Source organism: Microsporum canis, genomic scaffold (assembly GCF_000151145.1).
Source record: "Microsporum canis CBS 113480 supercont1.6 genomic scaffold, whole genome shotgun sequence".
NCBI lineage: Eukaryota > Fungi > Ascomycota > Eurotiomycetes > Onygenales > Arthrodermataceae > Microsporum > Microsporum canis.
This window is the reverse complement of record NW_003299164.1, coordinates 2,258,678-2,280,643: the sequence shown is the minus strand read 5'-3', so window position 1 is coordinate 2,280,643 and position 21,966 is coordinate 2,258,678. Positions and strand designations below refer to the sequence as shown.

General features: G+C 48.3%; 10 protein-coding genes across 10 annotated transcripts in view; 3 read left to right on the top strand and 7 right to left on the bottom strand.

The window, feature by feature from the left end:
- Positions 1-993, bottom strand: part of MCYG_06989 (tho2 protein) — a gene marked incomplete at both ends in the record, with an annotated part of 7,784 nt that extends 6,791 nt beyond the window's left edge. The window contains one exon of the mRNA XM_002844979.1: positions 96-993. Coding sequence (XP_002845025.1) covers positions 96-993 — 898 coding nt within the window. The remainder of the gene's footprint in view (positions 1-95) is intronic.
- Positions 994-1,726: 733 nt separating this feature from the next.
- MCYG_06988 (DUF636 domain-containing protein) lies at positions 1,727-2,176 on the top strand (the record flags this gene model as incomplete). The annotated part of the gene is made up of 1 exon (XM_002844978.1): positions 1,727-2,176. The coding sequence occupies one exon, from the start codon at positions 1,727-1,729 to the stop codon at positions 2,174-2,176; it is 450 nt and encodes a 149-aa protein (XP_002845024.1).
- Positions 2,177-2,437: 261 nt separating this feature from the next.
- MCYG_06987 (vacuolar protein sorting-associated protein 17) lies at positions 2,438-4,337 on the bottom strand (the record flags this gene model as incomplete). The annotated part of the gene is made up of 3 exons (XM_002844977.1): positions 2,438-3,297; positions 3,368-3,821; positions 3,885-4,337. 3 exons carry the CDS (start codon positions 4,335-4,337, stop codon positions 2,438-2,440), a joined length of 1,767 nt encoding a protein of 588 aa, XP_002845023.1.
- Positions 4,338-4,862: 525 nt separating this feature from the next.
- Positions 4,863-7,544, top strand: MCYG_06986 (elongation factor G; the record flags this gene model as incomplete). The annotated part of the gene is made up of 1 exon (XM_002844976.1): positions 4,863-7,544. The coding sequence occupies one exon, from the start codon at positions 4,863-4,865 to the stop codon at positions 7,542-7,544; it is 2,682 nt and encodes an 893-aa protein (XP_002845022.1).
- A 161-nt stretch (positions 7,545-7,705) lies between these two features.
- Positions 7,706-9,195, bottom strand: MCYG_06985 (zinc finger protein gcs1; the record flags this gene model as incomplete). The annotated part of the gene is made up of 5 exons (XM_002844975.1): positions 7,706-8,089; positions 8,145-8,192; positions 8,225-8,896; positions 8,992-9,060; positions 9,154-9,195. The coding sequence occupies 5 exons, from the start codon at positions 9,193-9,195 to the stop codon at positions 7,706-7,708; spliced, it is 1,215 nt and encodes a 404-aa protein (XP_002845021.1).
- A 902-nt stretch (positions 9,196-10,097) lies between these two features.
- On the top strand, positions 10,098-11,414 carry MCYG_06984 (conserved hypothetical protein; the record flags this gene model as incomplete). Its single annotated transcript, XM_002844974.1, has 2 exons — positions 10,098-10,861; positions 10,975-11,414. The coding sequence occupies 2 exons, from the start codon at positions 10,114-10,116 to the stop codon at positions 11,412-11,414; spliced, it is 1,188 nt and encodes a 395-aa protein (XP_002845020.1).
- Positions 11,415-11,813: 399 nt separating this feature from the next.
- MCYG_06983 (secretory component protein SHR3) lies at positions 11,814-12,583 on the bottom strand (the record flags this gene model as incomplete). Its single annotated transcript, XM_002844973.1, has 2 exons — positions 11,814-12,469; positions 12,538-12,583. 2 exons carry the CDS (start codon positions 12,581-12,583, stop codon positions 11,814-11,816), a joined length of 702 nt encoding a protein of 233 aa, XP_002845019.1.
- Positions 12,584-13,170: 587 nt separating this feature from the next.
- Positions 13,171-14,572, bottom strand: MCYG_06982 (conserved hypothetical protein; the record flags this gene model as incomplete). Its single annotated transcript, XM_002844972.1, has 3 exons — positions 13,171-13,369; positions 13,433-14,086; positions 14,145-14,572. The coding sequence occupies 3 exons, from the start codon at positions 14,570-14,572 to the stop codon at positions 13,171-13,173; spliced, it is 1,281 nt and encodes a 426-aa protein (XP_002845018.1).
- A 944-nt stretch (positions 14,573-15,516) lies between these two features.
- MCYG_06981 (uncharacterized protein) lies at positions 15,517-17,273 on the bottom strand (the record flags this gene model as incomplete). The annotated part of the gene is made up of 5 exons (XM_002844971.1): positions 15,517-16,243; positions 16,302-16,356; positions 16,420-16,617; positions 16,669-16,944; positions 17,012-17,273. The coding sequence occupies 5 exons, from the start codon at positions 17,271-17,273 to the stop codon at positions 15,517-15,519; spliced, it is 1,518 nt and encodes a 505-aa protein (XP_002845017.1).
- Positions 17,274-18,683: 1,410 nt separating this feature from the next.
- On the bottom strand, positions 18,684-21,187 carry MCYG_06980 (pH-response regulator protein palF/RIM8; the record flags this gene model as incomplete). The annotated part of the gene is made up of 2 exons (XM_002844970.1): positions 18,684-20,648; positions 20,723-21,187. 2 exons carry the CDS (start codon positions 21,185-21,187, stop codon positions 18,684-18,686), a joined length of 2,430 nt encoding a protein of 809 aa, XP_002845016.1.
- Between the last annotated feature and the right edge of the window lie 779 nt (positions 21,188-21,966).

Below are 21,966 nucleotides of genomic sequence, written 5' to 3'. Positions count from 1 at the left end.
TCGGTCAGAAGTTTCGAGTATCCTTCCGACTCTCTCGTAATAGATTATAGTTCGACTGTCGGTAGAGAGGTTTGTCTGTTTTCGAATTCCCATACGGGCGAAAGTGTCACGGATCAAACCAAGGGATTGAAGAAGAGGGGTTTCCAACTGAACCCGCATGATATCAGAAGGGATACCTGTTGCAAAGATAAAGGGGCGAAGGTTAGGATTAGATGGTTCTGTTTCGGTTAGGATAGAAAGGGTATCAAGGAATATAGATCGTGGATCTAGAGTTGACTCTATGTTCTCAGTGTCACCGATAATAACACGCACTGTGCTTCCCAGGTCGTGAGGCGATGCACGGCCCTCGAGTGCCAACTGGACGAGTTCTTGGAATACTGAAGACAGAGTGAGAAAGTCGCCTGCCGTTCGAGCTTTTGTCCCAATCTCCACCATAGCTGGCCGCCCGGCCCCAACCCAGTTCGCAATGCCATCATTGGAAACATACTCATAGCAGTATGAGGGCTTTTTCGTTAGAGCAGTCTGGTGTTGTACTTCCACCGGCATAATAGGAGACTGGGTGACCGGTACGCCATTCGGTTTGGTTTGCTCTGCTTCATGGCCGTTCGATGCGGGGACAGGCTTCGCAGGAGCAGGGCTATCTCGTAGCTGCTGCTGTAGAACATGTGCGCTATCGCTCCCTCTTCTGGTATTTCTGCCACCTCGGCTGGATCTCCGGCCACCACCTCTCCCGCGACCCTCCTGGCCGTCTCTGCCTTGATGTTGCTGTTGCTGTTGAGCTAGATTCAAATTGCTTGGACGATGCGGAGAAGGTCGAGGATTATCGTTTGATGAGTCGCCAGACCAGGTTCGATCACCTCTCTTCCGTTTATTACCTGCAACAGGAGCCATGACGGGCTTCCTGTGCTCTGCGCCTGTCGAGCCAGTAGAGAGGTCGGGAAATCTTTGGCTTAGAGCTGGAAAGTCGCATTTCACGTTAGCCTCACATAGCATGGCGGCAAAACAACAGATTAACCCAGGCTTCTTACCTTGGTTGAGTCATCCATGGAGGTGTGTAAACCGCTAGATATGAGTTTTTTGTCACTGTCGTACTGAAAGACAGAAGAAGCCGATTCTGTCGCGACGTTTTTTCCTGGCTCTTTCAAGGCTTCTTTTTTCGCTTTTCACGTTCAAAGCTCAAGACGGCTCACGTGACCCTACCTAGCTTGTTTAACAAAACATCCAACATACACTTGGAGAATAGCACAAACAACAGAAGAAGAATTCTTTAGAAGAAGCATGGATGAGGAACAGTTGATTATGGCGACTTCATTCCGTGTTATTGACACTGTGCTTTGGGCTGGATACCGTCGCTGGAGCGGCCTTGGACAGCACCATCTCGAATCCCCAGATAGAGCTTCGTCTACAGCTTCACCTAGTTATGGAGCATACCTTCACCCACTTGAGTTTCTCTTCTATAATGATAAGTGCTCCATACAGTGATCGTTTCCCAACGGCTAACCAGGAAGCAGAGTTGAAACACAGATAAACGCCAACGGCGTATTATTAATCGGGCGATAAATATAGGCAAGATAGCATGGAATCCTCGTATTCCTTGCTCTACATAAGCAGCAGCATCCCCACAACATCTATCCTGGAATATATTATTGAAACAAATATAATACTCAAAGGAGGGAAAGCAACCAAAACGAATAAAAGCAGCATACCAACTAGAGACAGCAAAACGATGTCATCTTCCTCTGTCGTGCTCCAGGGGGGTTGTTGCTGCAAAAAGATACGCTACACATCCACGACGCTCCCAAAGTCCATGTCCAACTGCTTCTGCATCACTTGCCGCAAAATATCAGGGGCACCGTATGCCACGTTTTCAAGGTTCCCTCGAAGCTCGATAACATGGTTGAACGAACTGCCCAAATACTTCCGGTCTTCTAACTTTGCTAAAAGAGGGTATTGTGGTGATTGCGGCTCGACTTTGACGTATGAAATGGATGAGAGGCCGGATAGCATCTCCCTGTGTCCTGGTTCCTTTGATGACTGGGATGTTAAAGGGGAGCTTATGAAGCCGACTGATCATATCTTCCTTGGAGAGAAGGCTGTTTGGTTTGATGTTCCAAACGATGGGCTGTCGAGGTTCACGGGTGATGACGAGGAACCAACTGAGGCAAAAACCTCCTAGGGATAGCTACTACAACAGTGGCACTGTGCCATGTGGACTTGATAGTATTCTCAATGCGAAAAAAATAGCATGGGTTACATATTTTTTAAATGTTGGATGTCTCATGTGTTTGGCTTCAATTCATCATTCATAACACCATATAAGATTTATCAAAAGTTTTTGATAACTGTAGCTCAGCAAGATGGTACAGTGGTAGCACACAGTAACTATGTTTTAACAAACATCAATATCCACAGGCAAAAAGGTACTTAGCTTCCGCGTCTAGAATGTGCTGGCGGCTAGGCGGCTTGCAGCATTTTTGGCATCGACTCTGTCGTCATCTTCTTCAATGATCGTCCCACTGCGAGATCTTGCTCTGCCTGTCCCGTGAATACTTCCATTTGCATCTTCATCGATTTCTGGTACGGGAGCCACAAAACTTCCGCTAATGCTTCTGCTTAGACTATCCCCCCGACGAGCAACGCCACTCCAAGCATCACCCTTCGGGCCCTGGCTGGAGGCCAAGCTCGCTCGGCGAGCAGCGGGATGGGACTCTCGACCTAGACGGCTCAAACCTCCGGAAGAGTCGATAGAGCGAATATCTGCACGAACACTCTCCAGAGTACTCAGAGTTCTGCGTTCAGCCTCAATTTCCCGGAGCGTGTATTCACGAAGGCTGAATAGCAGATCGTTTGCTGTCCGGTTAAACCAACGGCGTTTCTCCTGCAAGAGATTGTTGGTTACCCGCTGGGTTTTCTTCAATAGGTACTCTTCATGGCCCCGAGCTTCATCTAGAGCGCTTATAGCCTCATCAACTTTATCTGGGCGCACAGATGTACTGGCCTTCAGGCGATCTGCCGCAGCCCGCTTACTGTTTGCTGTTTGCTGGGCCTGGATCAGCTCACGGAGCAAAATGTGCCGGTTGGTTAGCGTTTCCTTCACAATGAAGGCATCTGAAGAATGGTAGTTCAGAGGGTCGCCGAGAGTGGTCGCTTCGGCCGTCCCCTGGGCAGCATGATAGTCTCCAGTGGTTTGGATGATCTTGCCTAGTTTCTTATAGGCATTGGCGAGCCCAGCATGAGTCTCCTGTACATGCATTTGCCCAAGCTTTACCCCAAGATCAGACTCCGCAAGAGCAAGTGCTATTTCATACTTCAATTAGAGGTCTGTAACTAATGATCTTTCTTTCATGTCGGGGATAGTGTTCCGTACCTCGTCTGGCCTTAACTACTCGGTCCACCTTCTGACCAGCCTCCATAGTTGCAAGGTAAAAGAGCTTCACAACCGGACGTGCATCATGCAGTTCTGGGGTATCATCGGGAGGTGGAGCAAATTGCTTTAGGACCTTTCTTCGCACACCCGTCGCGGGTTGCTTCATCCTGACAACGGGGCTGTACCCGGAGTCGCTTTCAACGAACAAGATCATTTCATCATCAACCATCAAAACGTCGTTGCTACATACATAGTTAAGCCATCGCTGCATAGATGCTTTTACTCGTACTTCATCCTCCTCGGTGCCGGCGCCTGCGGGTGTAAGCGGAGGGGGAACAGCTGGCACCAATGCCTCGGGGTTGGACGATATAAGGTGATCTCCCAGCTTGATAAATTCAGAATGAGTTCTCCGGACGTCTCGAAATTGTGTAGTTCTAAACTTTGGAATATTTGTCTACCAAAGGTGCAATGGTCAGCAATCACGGCCTTCAGGAAACCGCAGCGGACAGTAACCTACATGCACATCAAACCGAATCACAGGATCCTTCTTCCCTGTTCTTTCTAGAGCCGTAACCTTTGCTTGTAGTTTATATTTGGGAGTGGTTTGTCTGGTTTGCTGTCTTGCTCCGGTCTGATATCTAGACGGGGCCTGTGATCGTGGTGGTTGCTGCCTGTGCTCCTGCTGCTGGCCTTCGTGACGGTACGCTGAATGGGCCTCTGGAGAGCCTACAGAATGAGAATCACCGGGAAAATCTGATGGGACTGGAGATTGGATGTTGTCATCTCCTTCGCCATTGCGGTGATATGGCCCTTCGTGATCCGTGGTGTACGGCGACTGATGCTGCGAGGGGAACGCTGGAGGGACATCACTGCCAGCAGAAAACGGACGCGCAGCTCGCGGGGAGGTTGAACCCCATGGTGACGAGTCTGCAGGATGGTCGGGATCGTTAGATATCGAGGAATAATCCATGTGTCTGGCTGCTGGTCTGTAGAGTGTGGAGTAGCAGGCGTTGTTTAGATATCGTGAGACTTGAATCGGATAGTCAATTAGTTAACGTGCAAGCAGACTATATCGTTGTCTTTCCCGTTAAAGACAACTCGGTTTCACAGTCCCGTGCTGTCAATATATACCGGCAAGATCAAGATCCTCGTCGGCCTCTTCTTTGGTCAAACTGCAAGATGAAGTTGATTTCTGGTCCAAAAAAGCCTTTGAAGACGGAGAGTGCGTGGTTGGTCCACCTTCGCCGCCCTAGTTACTTTAGTTATCAACAGAAAAAAAAGAACGCAAGAAAACAACAACGCGAACGGATTTTATATTGAACAATTGAGACTTCGTCTGCGCTTTGGCAGATATGATGAGATAGACAAACAGCTTGGCTCCCGGTTGTGACGGTACAGGTAGCCAAGTTTCACTTTCATAGGGCATATATATCCATATCTTGTCTTAGTTTGTACATGGACAGGAGGCCAGCTTCCGCGCAGTAAGCCATTGGGTATGACCATAGCCGTGTTACCCATAAGCTGTGCCTTTTCAAGGCGTCATTTGCAGTTGAGTTGTCGATTTGGTGCGTCAAAATGGCTATCTCGACAGTCTCTGTTGAGGAGATATTCGACCTCAGGCCTCGGTGGAAATGGAGAATATCTCAGCCGAACAAGAAACATTGGGATAATAGCTCACATTGATGCCGGGAAGACTACCACTACTGAACGAATGCTATATTACAGCGGCTTTACTCGAAGAATTGGTGATGTGGATGACGGTTCTACAGTGACGGATTTCCTACCGGCAGAGAGAGCTCGTGGGATCACCATCCAGTCCGCTGCAATCACCTTTCACTGGCCCCCACAGCAGGAAGAGTCTGCGAACAGCCTAACCTTGGATGTTTTGAAGGAGAAGGGATTACCGAGATCTGCCATTTCTCATACCATAAACTTAATCGATACCCCTGGCCATGCGGATTTTACCTTCGAGGTCTTACGATCTCTCCGTATTCTAGATGGAGCTGTTTGCATCCTGGACGGCGTTGCCGGAGTTGAAGCACAAACAGAGCAAGTCTGGCGTCAAGCGTCGACCTATGGTATTCCGAGGATCGCCTTTGTCAATAAACTGGACAGAGAAGGTGCTGCTTTTGGCCGGACGGTGAAGGAGATCGGTGCCCGGCTCGGAGGCTGGCCTGCTGTCTGTCAAATTCCTTGGTTTGAAGGCGGCGATGGCAAACTACAGGGAATTGGTGATGTTATTTCGCTCCAGGGGATGTTATGGGAGCTTGGGGGTGACGGCAAAAAGATATCAGTGTCAAACCTAGGTACCCTAGAACAGTTCGACAAGCAGTTTGCAGAAGAACTGAAAAAGGCTAGGATTGCACTGGTTGAGCTCCTAAGCGAACACGACGATGCAATGGTCGAAAGCTTTCTAGAGCACAATGAGGACCACCTGGCGGTCAAACCGATAGAGATCCTCGAAAGCCTCCGCCGCTGCTTACTAGGGGACCCTGAGAACAAGATTATCCCCACCTTTGCGGGAGCCAGCTTCAGGAATATCGGGGTTCAGCCATTGCTCGACGCAGTGGTGAACCTACTTCCCAGTCCCTTAGAACGACCAGATTCAGAAATTAGTATTGGTGGGGTCAGATGCGGCCTAAATGAGTATCTTGAAGGGAAACTTGTTATTGATGCCTCGGGCGGCCAAAAGGGAAAAAAGGGTGTAGTCCCACGACCGAAGCCCGCGACATCTCTCCAAAAGCTAGAAGCGTGCGCACTTGCTTTCAAGGTTGTCAGTGATCCCAAAAGGGGCGTCCTTGTTTATGCACGCATCTACTCAGGGACGCTGCATCGGAATGCCTTACTATTCAATACCAATCTCCAAGTCTCCGAGAGAGTCCCTCGCCTGCTCAAAATGTACGCCTCAGATGCCGTTGAACAGGAATCTATCTCGGCTGGACATATTGCAGTTTTCGTTGGATTGAAATATGCTCGAACCGGAGATACCCTCCTTTCCTATGCTGGAAACAAGCAAAGCCCGCCTGAGCCCCTAAACACCCTACAGCTTCGCCCTATAAACGCCCCTCCTCCCGTGTTCTTCTCCAGTGTTGAGCCTCACAGTCTCAGCGAGGAGAAGAACCTCCAGGCTTGTCTGGCACTCCTTTTACGAGAAGACCCGAGTCTGCGCGTGACGTTAGATGAAGACTCTGGCCAAACCCTGCTCAGCGGTATGGGTGAGCTTCACCTGGAAATCGCCCGAGATAGACTTGTGGGAGATTTCAAGGCGAAGGCCTCTATGGGCAACATCGAAATTGGCTATCGAGAATGCATCGCTGACACATCTACGACAACGTCGAAGCTATTTGACAAGGAGATTGCGGGAAGAAAGGGAAAGGCAGGCTGCGAAGTTATTGTCCAGCCACTCTCTGAGGAAGGGGCACCGAGTAATGAGGGATGCCATATCTTTACACAAAACGTGGATGGCAACCGTGTCACCATTAAATTGCCCAGCATTGGAGATAAGAAGGGAAAACAAGCAGATGATATGTTCCCATCACATCTTTCGCTTGATGTGGTTAAAAATGCCCTTCTTGCCGGCGGTCTAGCTGCTCTAGCCCGTGGATCTAAATATCAATTTCCTCTTCACGGCGTCGATGTGACGCTCACCTTTAATCTGGAAGAGCATCTTTTTGGAACAGAAAGTACTGCATCTGCTATTTCAGCGGCTGCTAGACTCGCAACACAAGCTGCATTGAGAGATGTGGCACCCTCGTCGGGCCTCATGGAGCCAGTCATGAATGTTACGATTAGTGTTCAAGAATCAAGCTTAGGCTCCGTTGTCCATGACATTTCCTCCTCTAGAGGAGGCCATGTCGTTTCTCTTGATGATGACGTTTCTTCTTCTTCCTCCACAACATCAGAGGAACCAAACACCGTTGACGTATCTAAGATATATGCTCCAAGAGATCCCTTTGGACCCTCGTTATCGAATGAAAGTGCTTCTACCTCCTTATCAGCAACTAACCGGTCAAGAACTATAACCGCCAAAGTTCCATTGAAGGAAATGGTGGGATACTTGAAACACCTGAGGAGTATAACTGGTGGTAGAGGTACGTTTGTCATGAGCGTGGACCGCTTCGAGAAGATGGGCAGCCAGAGGGAAAAGGCTATTATAGCAGAGATACGAGGGATATAGAAGGCGATTGATTGTAAGATAGCTAAGAATGTACGATATATAATACGAATATAGAATGATTTGTCAAGTATATTGTTTAGCCGCCCCGTCGAAGAATAATCACTACATCCGATGTATTCTTAAGGGGCGGTTGTTATATGCAATTATCCATAAGCCGCTATCTACCAATTATCATCCCACCCGTCATCCTTCGGCGCCGCTGAAGGAGCTGCCTTAGCAGAGCTTGATACAGAGGAATGAGTCTTTTTCATCGTTCCGGTCCCAATAGCTCCTGATCCCGATCCTGAGGCAATGCCAGTACCCGCCTGTCTCTCTCTCTCTTCCCCAAGAGCAGCAAAACTGTCCCAGAAATCCTTCCTTTCAGGCTCAAATCCTCTGGACGAAGTAGAGGTAGACCCGGAAGGTCGATAATGGCCGCCTGGGTCACCGCTCCCTTCTACAAAACGATTAAACGAGTCTGCAGCTGTACGGGTGCCGGTCTGGATGTTCCTCGTTACTTCTGTAGCAGCAAGGCGAGCATGAGCCGCGAGGTCTGATTCCGCGAGCTAGTTGATTCACAGTCAGTAAAGCAGGCCAGCAGGTCATGTGGAGAATACGCACTGTTTTCGCAGCAGGCTGGATATATGTATCATTCATGGTCTTCGCCCCCTTGCCGACAGTCGTAGTAAACCCAACCGAACCAATCTCGTCAGCGCCGCCACAGGATCAGACTGAAAATCATCCAGTCCAGGGATCCCACCTGCATCACCCGATCTCGACGTCGACTCAACTGGCATCCCTCCCCCGAAACCCGTAAACTTCCCCCCTTCAGAAGGTGGCAAGGTCTCCGACCTCGAGGCGTTCAGTTCCCCCATCTTCCCAAAATAAGCCTCATTCTGTTCCTTTTTGCTTAAATAGCTACCACCACCACCCGCTACAGATTTCGACCTAGAAAGTGGTTCGCGCCGCAAGCCAGGAGAATCGCTTCCAAACCCCCTCGGTGTCGTGGTGCTTGATCGCGATATACCAGCTCCTGGCCTGCTAGGAGCACTCTTCTTGGTCGTCTTTTCAACAGGAACATATTCCCTTCCTTCTACTTTAGCAGATAATCTCTCCTTCCACTCCTCGCCCACCTCGCCACTGTACCGTTCTTTAACCGTCGAGTCCTCGAACGTCCTGCCTTCGGCAAGGGTTGACGAATGGGCGTCAAAGAATTGTTTCCATGGCTCGTTGCCTCCGCTCTCCATGCGTTGTATCTCAGCCAACTTGAAGGCGTCCATGGTTATGCTCCGGACAAAGGAGATGTGCACTCCCAGCCCACGGTGGGTGCCAGCGCAATTGAGACATATAAATGTGCCGAATTTCGGTGATGCCTGAGTAGATATAGCGCCAGATTGTGTTAGAAACAAGTTACATATTATATATCTATTTCAGTTTAAATATCCGCGGTAATGGGGATGCCTCATACCCATTGCGGAGAGGGAGCGCCGCAGTCGCAACATCGATCATTCCCGTTCGTTTTTTGGATAATCTGGAGCTATAATATTTTAATCAACAGCGTCACCATCAGTCCTTAGTTCTTACTACTCCATCACTTCAGATGCTGCGTGCAGCCAAAAGAAGGGCATACTTTACTTCTCGTCTCCGGATCGATTTCCCACAGCTTCGACATCGTGTGACAACTGATTCCAATCGATAAAGGACAGAATAAAGAGGGGAATCAAGGGAGTGACGGGTTATAAGCGAGCATTGGCCAGATTGTAGGGCGACGACAAAGAAAAAGGAAGATGACAAAACCCCTTGGGACGCTGGGAAAGTTGGTGCAAGTTGGTTGTAGGTTTGGCGATGGGTTGGATTCGAGTTATTTCGGTGACCTCTCACAGTGGGACGGGAATACTCCACTCGAACCGACGGAGACTGAGGCCGTTAACATATATATATATATACCCCTGGAATATAGGTTTATTTTGAGCAGATGGACAGTCCAGACCGTTGGTGGGGTAGAACAGTACCAACAGAGCCAGCAGCCTGCTTTCTGTCCTTGCAAATCTTCCTGTACATCTCGAAACATATAAAACACCCAAAAGAAGTGTTAAGCGGATGGCTGACTAATCACTATTATCTCAGCACTTCTCACTACAGTAACGGGATGTGGTGCATTCACGATCATGGTACAACGTCCAAAGTCCCCTTGGCACCCCTGATATTCCATATATCCATCCTCTTGAGACTCCGTCCTGCTGCGTTGGTGTCTTCGTCCAGTTTGACCATCCTTATGTAATATTATGTACGTATAAAATGTATAATCGCCCACAAGTCTTGGCGGCGCTAAGTGAGCCGCATCTTGTATCTATTAATAGAACAAGGAGGCCGCGGGTTAATTTAGAATTTCCCATAACCACGGCTGGGAGGGGAGGGAGCAGCCTAAAAATAATCACATCATGGTATGAGGGTGCAAAACAGAGCGGAGCGGACAAGAGGTAACAACGTCTGTCTGCATAGAATTTGCTTTTTTTTTTCCGCCTACTCCTCCTAACCCACCGGCTGTCTCGTCTTTATAAAATAAATATCTGGAGCTCCTTACTGGGCCATGGCTCGCGAGTTCACCCCGGACAGCGAGTTTGCTGCCCTGGAGACACCGCGCGTCCCCAATAAGCTTCAATCCCTCACTGCTCTGGGGCGCTTCGAGTTCGAGGCCGGCAAAGGCAATGAAGGCACCAAGATCCTGATGGTGGAATGGGAGGACGACGACCTCACCAGATCCAGCACCGGCTCATGGCAGGTTTCGTGGGATGGGAAGCGCACCGTCCTACCAGCCCATGACCAGGCGACCGACCAGATCCGTCGCTGCTATTTTATGTTGCCGCCACACGCAACCATTCCGCCTACGGTCACACTGACCTACGAGCCTCCGCCTAGCTCGGCCTCGACGGTGAAGAAGAGCGAGTCTATCCAGATCCACCCTTTGCCCGCCATTTACCCCCCAGAGCTAGGAGCCACTGCGCGAACGGCGGGGAAAAAGGGGGTGCTGCATACGATATGGGCGAAGAAAAGACTACAAGTGTTGGAGAAGGAGATCAAAGAGGAGTCCCAGTATAACGCCGAGGGGATCGCGTTGCATATGGCGATAGAGGAGAAGGAGTGGATAGAAGCCAACTTCGGAGTCGTTGTGAAGCCCCTGCCTCAGTTAGTGACAACAAATGTTTTATCTAATTTGAATGCGCCACCGCTCAGTCCCACGACGCCAGTATCACCAACGGGCGGGAGTCGACTGAGTGAGAAGTTAAAGGGGTTGCGTCTTGGGACGAGTGAGAAAGATCTAACCCGGAAACCCGTGGGTAGGTGTATAAAGCATCACCACCACCTCCTTTCCAGCCCCCTAAGCGCGATGCCAGCGTCTATATTCTAATATTCTTGGGCCAAGGTTCTAATATGCATGCAGGAAATTCAGCTTCCGATCCACATCTTCATCCTCTATCTCCTGACGAGCCAGACATGGCGATATCTTCCTTCAGCTCGTTCCACACTGGTAACACCCCGATCAACCCGTCGACCCCGTCATTGCAGGCACAGCAACCGCCACAACCGCCAAATGCACCACATCAGGCACAGACCCACCCAATAGTCAGGCAACCAGTAGCTCATGCTCCCCCAGACTTTATTCGCCGGCAACAAGCGCAGGACTCCGGATTCGCCTCTTTGAATATGCAGCCCATCGTTGACAGTATCAGCTCGAACAACGAGGTTAATAATAATGCAAACCCGCCAGACGTTCAAGACGGGTTGTTTGCAAAGGCTCTCAGCCCTCGATCCCCTGATATCCCCAAAAGCCCCTTCTCATTCTCTACAGAAGAGACTCTTCCCTATGCTGCCAAGCAACTAAATGCTTGAAACGTTGCCGGGTAAATACTCTTGATTGATTCTTTCATCTAGTCTTCTTGTACTTGCACTTTTTTCTGGCGTTACTGCCCACCCCTTATTCTCTATATACATACTCACACATATATACCTTATCATTTTTTTAAAAGAAAACCAAAACGATCTGATGATTATGATTCAAGACAAAAAAATCTCACCTTACACAATTTTTCCTGGTTGGTCTATCATTTGAAGTTATTACATAATTTTGATGCACAGCTGATACCTCATTAACATCAGTAAAGACTCCATATTTTTATACATTATGGCCGGCCCTATATCCCAACCGCAGTAATAACTCTACCTGACACACTTCCCAGACAAGCTTAACAGGACTGACAAAGGATTATCAATAAGAAATAAGCCAGCCAATCATTGCTTTTTCTTGTTGGCTGCAGAAGTGCTACTTCGTTTTGTAGCCTTGGGCGAGTCCTTGCCAGCTTTCTCTCTCTCTGCGCTTTCTTCTTCTCTCTTCTTGATCAATTCGGCTTCTTGCTGGGATTTCCTATCAGCATACCACTGGCCGGCTTGAAGTACCAAAACGCCAATCAAGACCAATGCCAAGATGGTGTTGCTTGCTGCAAGCACTTTCATACTATCCTCGCGACCAAGAACTTGCGGAACACTCCCCACATCGTCTTCACTCTCACCCGAGGCCACTGCGGCGGCGGCGGCGGCAGCAGCATCTGCTGCAGCGGTCGCTCCATAGTCGCCATCAGTAACAATACGGAGACCCTTGACGATGTTGGCAATATAGACGGTGATACCGCACATGTACAGGACCAAGCTGGCGCCGTCAAAGAGCATGTTGGATTCAGTCGGTTTGTATAATTTCATGATCAGGCCTAAAAGGCCAACAGCAATGACGATATGGAGGATACGTGGGATCAGCGGCGGAGAGCTATGAAGGAAGCGCAAATGGGCTTCAAGGTAGTCGTAATGAGAAGGTGGGGTTGGTGCGGCCGACCATAATAAAGGATAGTCGTAGGGGAAAAGAGAGAATATAATTCCGAGGAAGAAGCATGTTGCTATATTGATGAATAGTCAGCGATCGCATAACACATGGTTGGGAGAGCTGCGTTGAAAGTAAACGTACGGCAGACGATGAGAAACGCCGCGAAGGAACCACTAGTGAGAGCCATGGTCGCGAAGTCCCCTTCTCATTCAATGCTGCCTGATAAGAGATACACACTAAAGGCCAATCAATAGTCGGGCTTGATCCAATCTGTCCTGGTGGCAATATCAAATCAGCCGTGGTGGTTCTTGTTTGCGCGAAAGCCACTACGTAGTAAAGAGGGACTTTGACGGAAAAGTAGCTTCTTACCGCTGGAGGATAAAGCCAAAAGCCGACAAGGAGTCGAGATCGCAGAGCAGACGTATCTTCCCCGAGTGCTCCAGACGAAGAAAAGAAGAAGAATCCTTCCAGAAAGCGAGAAGGCGATGTTGTTCTCTTCTTCCTCTTAGTCAGTCTCTTTTTCTCCCAAAACGTCTTGGGGTTGTTTCCCCGGAATTATGTAATTAAGTACCACGCATTATTATTGGCTAAATAATATTTTGAGTTTGACCAATGACGGGGTTACGGTAAAATATTTCTCCGATTGATATTCCAAAACGGGTAAACGCAAACATCAAACGATGGCTTGTGATGGTTAGGCTGGAGGAGATGAATACGATTCCTAGGCTCTAATAGCCGTATATAGATACACACTAGACAGACCAAATTTAAAGGCTAAATGCTGAGGATATGGCGGACTTGCACACGGCGGAATTCATGGATTTCGTCTTCCACTCTCGGGGCCAATAACAGCTCAGTCCGTGATGGATATATATTAAGAACTTTGGGCGATTGTCTTACCGCACATATATTTCGGGGAGTCTGCTCAAAGTCGACTACGCGCTCATACCATAACTTACAATTCGAGCCCTGACTGTGATGACAACAAACACAGAATTAGATATGTTTAAAGGCCGAGGGAATGGCTGACGCTTACCATTGAATCTCATATCCGGTTCCGCTCTCCTTACTTTCCAACTGGCAGCCTGGGCATCTTAGCATATCTGGGGGTGGCATCCAAAAAACCATGCTCATAGTCACACTTCTACCCGGCAAGAATACTGATTCCCATGGTGCATTGAAATTCAAGCGGCGGTTGGAATGGGACTCCTTCATCACATATTCCATATTCTTTACCTTCTTCCAACCGGGAACATTGCGGAATCGAGCCTCCAATACCGCCTGGAAGGCTTCAAAGGAGTTTATGAACTCCACGTGGAAAGGCGTCACTCTTCCGTGTGCATCTTCCAGCTCCACGGGATGCTGACGTCCTATCTGTGGGGCCAAGATAGGCACTTGATAGTCTAGCTGTGACTTAGCCTGAGACTTTTGTAGATCAAGCGCCATCCTGCACACCTTCATGTTCATGTCGAATGCTTCCAACATGATAGATCGCACATCTTGGATTTTCGGCTGTGTGTTTGAATATTCCAAGATATTCAATATTCTGCTGAGGGTGTCCGCCTGTGCCCCAAGCATGTTGTGGGTCTGCCCTATCCGGCTCTGCGTCTCTTTCATCATCAAGGCTGACTGTTCAAATGTAACTTGGCTATAGTCTCTTATCACGTTTGTTTGTAGAGCCGCCGTGGAGCTACGGCATCATATTAGTACAGAGAAAGCAAGTTCTAAATCATGCAAGGAACACTTACGATTGCATCGTTATCAATAGGGTATTTATACTTGTTGTGTGGCCAAGTATCTCAGTCCTTAGGGTATCAACTTCTGTCTTCATACACAGAGCCCATTCCACTTTGTGCAAACGAGTTCTGAACTTGGAAGCTGTCTGCTCTTTTCCAAGCGATGCTTTGAATTTGGCATGCCGTTTGAGGAATGTCTCGATGGTTTGTTGGCATCGTACTGCAGCCTCTTCTAGGGCTAACTTCTGTTCTTTTTGTGATTCATCGAATTGCAAATACCGTATCTCCTCTAACCCATACATAAGACTATTTAGATCTGCCACAAACCGCTGGTATGTCGAACTTGCGCCTGTTCCCTCGCGAAACGCAAGGAATACCGATTTGGCTACCTTGGTACAGGCGATGAAGTCACCAACCGAAAAGCCAAAACCAGCAGCCATTTTTGGCAAATAGGGGACATTCTTGTTGTTCAAAGTAGTTATAGGAATAATTGCATCACACTGACGGGGGCCATTGATATATAAATAAGAGCGTCCCTGTTGAGTTTCCTCGGTTTTGGAGCTTTGACTTGAATAGCTCTTGGAAACCCCGCTGCAGATGGTGGCCTGCCGTCTATTATTATTTGGTTGCCCCGATTGGTCGAAATGGCATCAGCTCCCCCTTTGTTTCAACCATTATTCCTTGCACTTGCATGAGGGATCACATCAACGTCACATTTGTGGGATTGGACAAGAAAAAGAAACGGTTTCTGCACAGCCTGGGGATCAGCCGTGTAAGTTTATTGCAGTGTTTCCGGCGAGTTAATTAATATGATCGACCAACAACTCGTTATCAACCTGACGATGCCACTAGATGGTAATGAGCTGGCGACATACATAGTATAGGATAAGCCTCTTCAGCCAGTACTTACATAGTAGACGTCTATGCCCTTTCCAAATACCAAGGCTTATCGAGGCATCCAGGGTTCATATATCCCCAGCATCACAAAAACAAAATGATATCTATAGGATAACAACCCCAGGCAACCAGTAAGTTCTCAGCCACAAAGGTAGAATGATGCACAGACCACTGTCAGGGCTGGCTGCGATAACCAGGATTGACTTGAAAATATGTACGGAGTATGCCCCCGAAAGGTTCACCCAATGGACAGAGTGATTAAGGGTAGAACAATGCTAGAGTAACTCGTTAACTGTAGAGCAAAATTCGGAAGCAAATTGCATGAATAAGAGTGAGATATGAGAGTAGATGGGATATTGATACTATAGTATATATTTCACATAGGAAAATCATGGTGACATGAAGACATAACCTATCAAAGGCACAGCTACACCCCCGGAACTGGCCTCATCCACACACACACCTCTAGAGTGCATATTCTTATCCATTACAAGGTAGGATTGCGTTCAACCCCAAGGCGGTAAATTATGCAATTGTTTACCCTGGAGCCTCCCTTCTTTACTGAAGTTGTGTCAACCTGGCAGCCGTTCAGGCACTCTCGGAGCTGCTCCTTGCATTCATCTTCAGCAACGTTGCGATCTGTTTGGCATCCTACATCACCAGTGTTCCAAAAGGCACCAGCCCAAAGAGCACTGTGTTGTTTCTCTGCATCAATAAATTCATACGAATTCTGGATTCCAGTGTTTTTTGGGCCCAAGGCAATGTCTTTGAGCTTGGAGCAGGCGTCATCGATACTTTCTTCTGCGAATTGGACAGTCACGTATCCTTCATCCGTAATCTCTTCATTGGCGCAATGTAAGTTCTCATCACCTTTGGTATAGTTGCTCTTGGGTGTGAGTTGGGGGCTGCCATTAGGGCTCGTTTCCATACGGCCTCCGGTAAAGAACGTTTGGGGGTACCTGTCATGCTCGATGAACTTTTCCAGAGGCAAGACAACGTGGCTTAAATAGTTTGGATCGTTGAATACTTGATCAAATGGCGCAATGGTATCGTTATTCCATTCGAGAGGCTGCGTATCAACAGCGGACAGCATGTGTCCGCTTATGAGTGTTCCATTACCCTGGAGTTTTCCATCGATTACTTCCCAACCTGGCCCCTGGGTTTCGTTATTTTGCCCGAGGGTTTTGCTGAGAGCTATCGGGTAGTATGGGTGGCTGTGACCATAAAATGAGCAAAAAGGATAATTTATTGATAGAATCAGGAGATACTTACACGTTCAAATTTTTATGAATATATTTGGCGACGGAGTATTGTACCAAGTTGTCGGCTTCGGGTCAAGTTAGAGAAACCTCAAAATAAAGTGTATATCAGGAAGGAAAGACCAACTTACTGTTTATTGGGAATCCAGAAGTATTGTTCGTGTTGAGGAGATCGACCCGAGCAACGACCTTTGTCCAATACGGGCCAATAGCCGGAGCCATAACCGTTTTGCCTTCATGCGTCTCAAAACGCACTAGCCGGTCAGTGGGCCGGTGTATGGGCCATGAAACATCTTGAAGATGGAAGAGTCCATGCAACATAGAAGATCCTTGGGTATAGTATTAGTACACCGTGAAAATCAGCGGGCAGAACGATTTACCTCTTGACTGGTACGTTGCCATATGTAATTTGACAATGTCATCATCTTTCAATGGGCGGGCCGTATTGATGACATCGTTCAATGATGGTAGATCGAAGAATCCATCGCAGAAGTTGATACAGATTGCTTCACCCTCCGTACAGCCATGCGAAGAATACACAGCCAGGCCTCTCTGTTGGCATTTGTTCTCCCAGTCATCGCAGCGCGCGTGAATCCTTGATAGAGTAGGCTTAAACCACCATGGCCTATAAAGCCCCGCTGCCCTCGTAAGAAGGTCTTTTTCATCTCTCATTAGCTCGGCGATTTTGCGGTTCTGATATAGAAGAAATAGGACAATGCATACCTTGAATACCGCGTTGATAAGGATGATTTAAGGCAGGAGGGCCAAAATATTCAATCTCAGCATCTCCCTTCCAATCACCAAAACCACCTTTGCCTTCATTAGCAATTTTAAGAGCATCAAACCAGGCCTCGTAGATTTGGTTTTGCTGCATCTTATTGCAGCTGGAATACTTCACCAGCGGAGTGCTTCCAGCCACAACTTCAGCATTTGCCAGGTTTGCCGTGACGGCCAAACAAGCGAGAAGGAGTTTCGAAAGAACCATAATGGGAAGTACAGCAAAGCAAATGATATCTCTGGGAAAGATCAACGAGCTTGGGAAAGTAGTAAAATGTAGAGTGTGAGATTCGAGTAAAGCAGATATTCAATGCTTTGGTGGATTTAAAAGAATATATTGTCTTTTTCCAAGTGAATGAATGACTGGGGTAGAAATAAAATAGGAGGAAACGACCGTGTTGATGATGGGTATCAAAGCTGTCAATGGGGAGGAAATTCACAGCCATTTTATATCTTTCCTCCCAAAAGATTTCTCTGATGGCAATGAGGGTATCAATAAGTGCTACCCACGGCCCTCTGCTGATACATCCTGGCCCCAGTCCAAGCTGAGGCCATGATTCCGTAATAATTCGCCTTTACCACTGGAGTTACTACTACTTTCACAGCAGGGTCGCGCCAAATTGTATAATGTTGGATATATAAGCCAACATATCGAACGGAAACGACGAGTAAACCGATAAGTTAGCCTGCACCTGGAGTACAAAAGACCAGCGCAAAAAGGGCCCCTTGCTGCTATTGGTGTTTGAAGTACCAACGTCGCGGTGGCTTATAAACCTCGCAGCCTTCAAGTACTGTAGCTTGGAAGAGACAGCGGCATAGGCAGGTATGTAAAGTATTATGTAGAGTATCAGCTTGGATATGCCTGGGTATGCTATGGATGGCTTGTGTTTGGTTGAAGTCTTAAATCAACCGGACGAGCTGTAAGTGGTTGTTTTGGCCGTACATAAGATGGCAAGACAAGCAATCCCCTGACGCTGAAACGACCCTTGTGCCAGGATAATATATGTACTCAGTATCACAATGCATATCGGGCCCTGGGCGCTTGGTAATGAAGATACATTGCATATATTATTGTATCGAGCGAGTTTGGCCGTTGGGGTCCATTCAAGGATGCAAGTTGTAATCTGAACCAGGAATCGCCCGAATTATCAACGAGTCTAGTTAACGCCCTTTGGCATCGATGAAGATGAGTAGTTCGTCAAATCATCTGCTTGGGAACACCATCAAAACATAATGTATGCTGCTTAATGATCATGTAAGTTTTAGATGCAAGCATTCGAGAATAGTTATAAGATAATCATATAAACAAATAGCCAGTATGCGAAAACGACGCCGTTTGGGGCCCCCTTGCGTGGGAAAACCATGCATGGCTATATATATATAATAAGCCTAAGCCTAAGCTAACATAACTGCCGTTAAAATATCCGTGGTATTATAGTATAGCCCAAGCCCAATGCCTCGAATTTAGAGTAAAACCGCTACTAAAAGGAGTACGGCTGGGAAAAGGATGAGAGAAAATAGAAAAACATTATGTGGAGAAGAAATATATGTAGGTAAACAACTTTCCCTGTAAACGCCGTCCCGTCCTAGTCATCACATAAGTAGCCATATTCTCCATCTATCGTTGGTATCTGGGGAGGGATTCGCCTGTCGCTATTGGCTGTCCTATGATATCCTCCTCTGTAAGAACAGGGGCGGAGGGGAGGGATTGCTGGCGGATATCGCCGTTTTCAGGGGCCGCAGCGGTGGTCCGGCTGGAACCAGCTGATTCCGGTGCGTTTGAGTCCGGTGGAGCGCTTCTCTCATTGAGAAGCCGCTGCTTTTCGAGCTCCTGTTTGTCATCCGTGGAAGGCTGGGTTGGGTTGTATTGTTGGTAGTCTTGATGGTTAGAGCTTTCAGCAGTGCTTTCGGGAGAATATAGATATGGATCCGGGAGCTGAAGGGCGGGTGAGGGTTCGTGCGCAGTGTAAGGGGTTATTGTATCTGGTGACGGTGCGGAAGAATGGCGATTATGCATATAGACAGAGGCAGAGTATGTAGGGGTAGGGCCCTCGAAATACGAGGATTCATGGTGCTCCGATAGAGCCGGTGCTGAAGGTGGTGCAGAACTAGATGGCCCGGGTTCATCAGAGGCTGGTGGTGCGCTGGGTAAGAGCATGGCTTCCGCTCGACGCAACCGTGTTTTCTCGTCGACATCCTCCTCCGACTGGTTAGAAGACGGGAGTCGTGGCGGTTCTATAATGTACTGGCCCGGAGGTCGAGCGTGCCAGGGCTCTTGGCCCTCAGAGCCAGTGGCAGTGTCACTGTCCTGGCTCTGGCTCTGAACGCTTTGAGATCGGTTCGCGAACCTAATCTGTGATGCTTGAACTTGTTGCTGTTGTTGCTGCTGCGATGTTTGCTGCTGCTGCTGCTCACGTGCCGTCTCTGAGGTGGCATATTGAATAGGTTGATCCGGGTTTGAAGCTGGGTATTCTTGAGGAACGCTTGAATCACTTGCAGGTTGTTGTTGGCCTCTACCGCTATCCTTAGATCCAACGATGATCTCGAAGACGCAAACGATGACACTTTTATCCCTTCGCACTTGATCGGTGTCCAGTATGTTCCCCGTACAACTGGAAGTGGTAGACGTGCCTCCCCTCGAAGTATCGACAGTGTTAAATCCCCGAGGCGTAGCACAATAATTATAATTACTGGAGGATGAGTTCATTATGTTTAGCCGCGGGAGGAAGCGGTCCTGGCCAGCCAGTTTTCCCCGTATATCCATAATCACTTCGACATAATAGCGAAAACTGATCATTGCGCCAGGAACGCGAGTTATCGTGGGGAAGCAATCCTCCGGAATGCGGATAGATGTCTTTATGTCCGCAGTCATGGTGTTAGGGTCAACTATCAGCGGACAGAATATCTGCGACATATCCTTTCGGAAAACACTGCAAGTTCGATTCGCACCAAAGGACAGGCCGCCCAGCCCCGTGCGGGATTTGGGATAATAGTCTTCGTAAACCGGTCTCTTGCCCTTGGCGGGTGTGCCGATCGGGATGGCAGGATACATGTCGATTCTTCCTTGACGATAGAGCGTGATGATAATTCCATGCGGACTTCGAATCGGTTTCGTGTGGCTGAGCATAATTCTCAGGGGCAAGACATCACCGGGCAGCCCGCCACCGCGAAGCAGCTTGGTCGTGGCAGTTATAGTATTCGAATCTCGGGTAGTATTTGATTCACTGATGATCTGGAAGCTTTGGGTGCTATTGCTGACACAGCTCGAAGTACTCTGTTCGCTCGGGACGGGACTCAATGGAGGTCGCGGCTCAGGCGCTTGTGAAGAGGATGGCTCAAGGGATACCGGACCTGCAGCACCGTTGGATGCTCGTTCGCCTGAAGTAGATTTCTTTCTTGGCTTGGACTTTGACCTTGCCGATATGGGCTCGAGAGTGATGACGCGGGCTTTCGGAGCGGGGAGAGGAGCGATATCGATTCTCTCAATGAGGATCAGTCGTTTGTCGCATGACATGGAAGGGGATATTGTCGTCGGTCGTGTCAGGGTAGAGGTAATCATATATGATATCGTTCCTCGTTCAAACTGCTAGAATGATTAGAAGAGAACAGCTCCCAAACAAGTGAACTGAGGGAAGAAATAAGGGGAACATGACAAACATTGATACTGCTGGGTAACGAGTAAGGGGGGAAGCAGAGCTCAAATCGAAATTTGTAGATGCCTTCCTTCAGCCTTCCATCACCACATAGTACTACTTCGTCCTCGAACAAGGAGGTGAAGCCGTTGCCCAGGTATTCGCCATCTCTGCGCCCACGTCCAGGCCCCAGGTATCCCGACTCCTCTGCGTGTTCACCGGGTCCAACCGCATTCTTAAACACCTTTGCATACCCATGTAGACAGACGACCAGATGCGTTATCCTCACGGGTTTCACCACCGTCAGCACCACAGCCCCCTTGACGACCTCACCCGGATGGTACGACTTCCACGGGTCATCTGGCTGGACGTAGAACTCTGAGATATTGCGATTGCGATTACCAAAGCGGCTGGTCAGTTTAGACAGGATAGACCGGTGTCGAGCTGGTGGAGTGGTCGAGGAGTCGATGGCATTTGTGTCGAGGGCCATCGCCCCGGCTCCAAGAGAGGAAACGGGGTTTACGGTCGACTTTATTCCTTTTCTCCCTTTTTCTTTTTTTTCTCTCTCTTTTTTTAATTATTCCTTACCCTCGTAGAGGGAGAGCGTTAGTTTTCAGGTGGTTCCCTCCATAGGCAAACCCGGTTGCGTGAGGTTTGAATTTGTGGTTTTTTTCTGGTTGTTGGTGAGTTGGCGCCTTTTTTTTTTGGCTTCCCTTTGAACCCTTTTCTATGGGCACGCGAGACGGCGATTATTCGAGACGAGTCGATAAGAGACGAGAGAGAGAGAGACCAGGGTGCCTTAAGAGTCTTCCGAAGATATGATTATTATATATATAGAGTGGCGTTGGGTGGAAGAGCAAAAAATGGACAGCAAGTGGCTAGATTTGCTTCGGGGCGGTTAGGAGGATGTCTGGTATATTATAATATATTTCCAGGATACGGACTTTTCTTTTTTTGGTGTGTTTCTACCACAGCAGAAGAGACGGCAAGGGAGGCGAAGCTTCTTTTACTCTTGTTGGCTTTAAGGGCGTCCACTAAGGGGTGATGCCAGTCCTCCACTGCGCTGTTTGCAGGATAGTAAAAAAGGGAGAGATAAGTCGTAAAAGCAGAGATAAAGAAATAGACAGAACCAAGGAGAAAGAGAGAGAGAGAGAGAGAAAGAGAGAGAAGAGGGGTGATAAGGGGAGAGACAGCTGGCGGTAGGACGAGGGCCTGCCATCAGACTATTAGCACCCGTTCTTATTAATTAAAAGGAACATGCATCAGAAA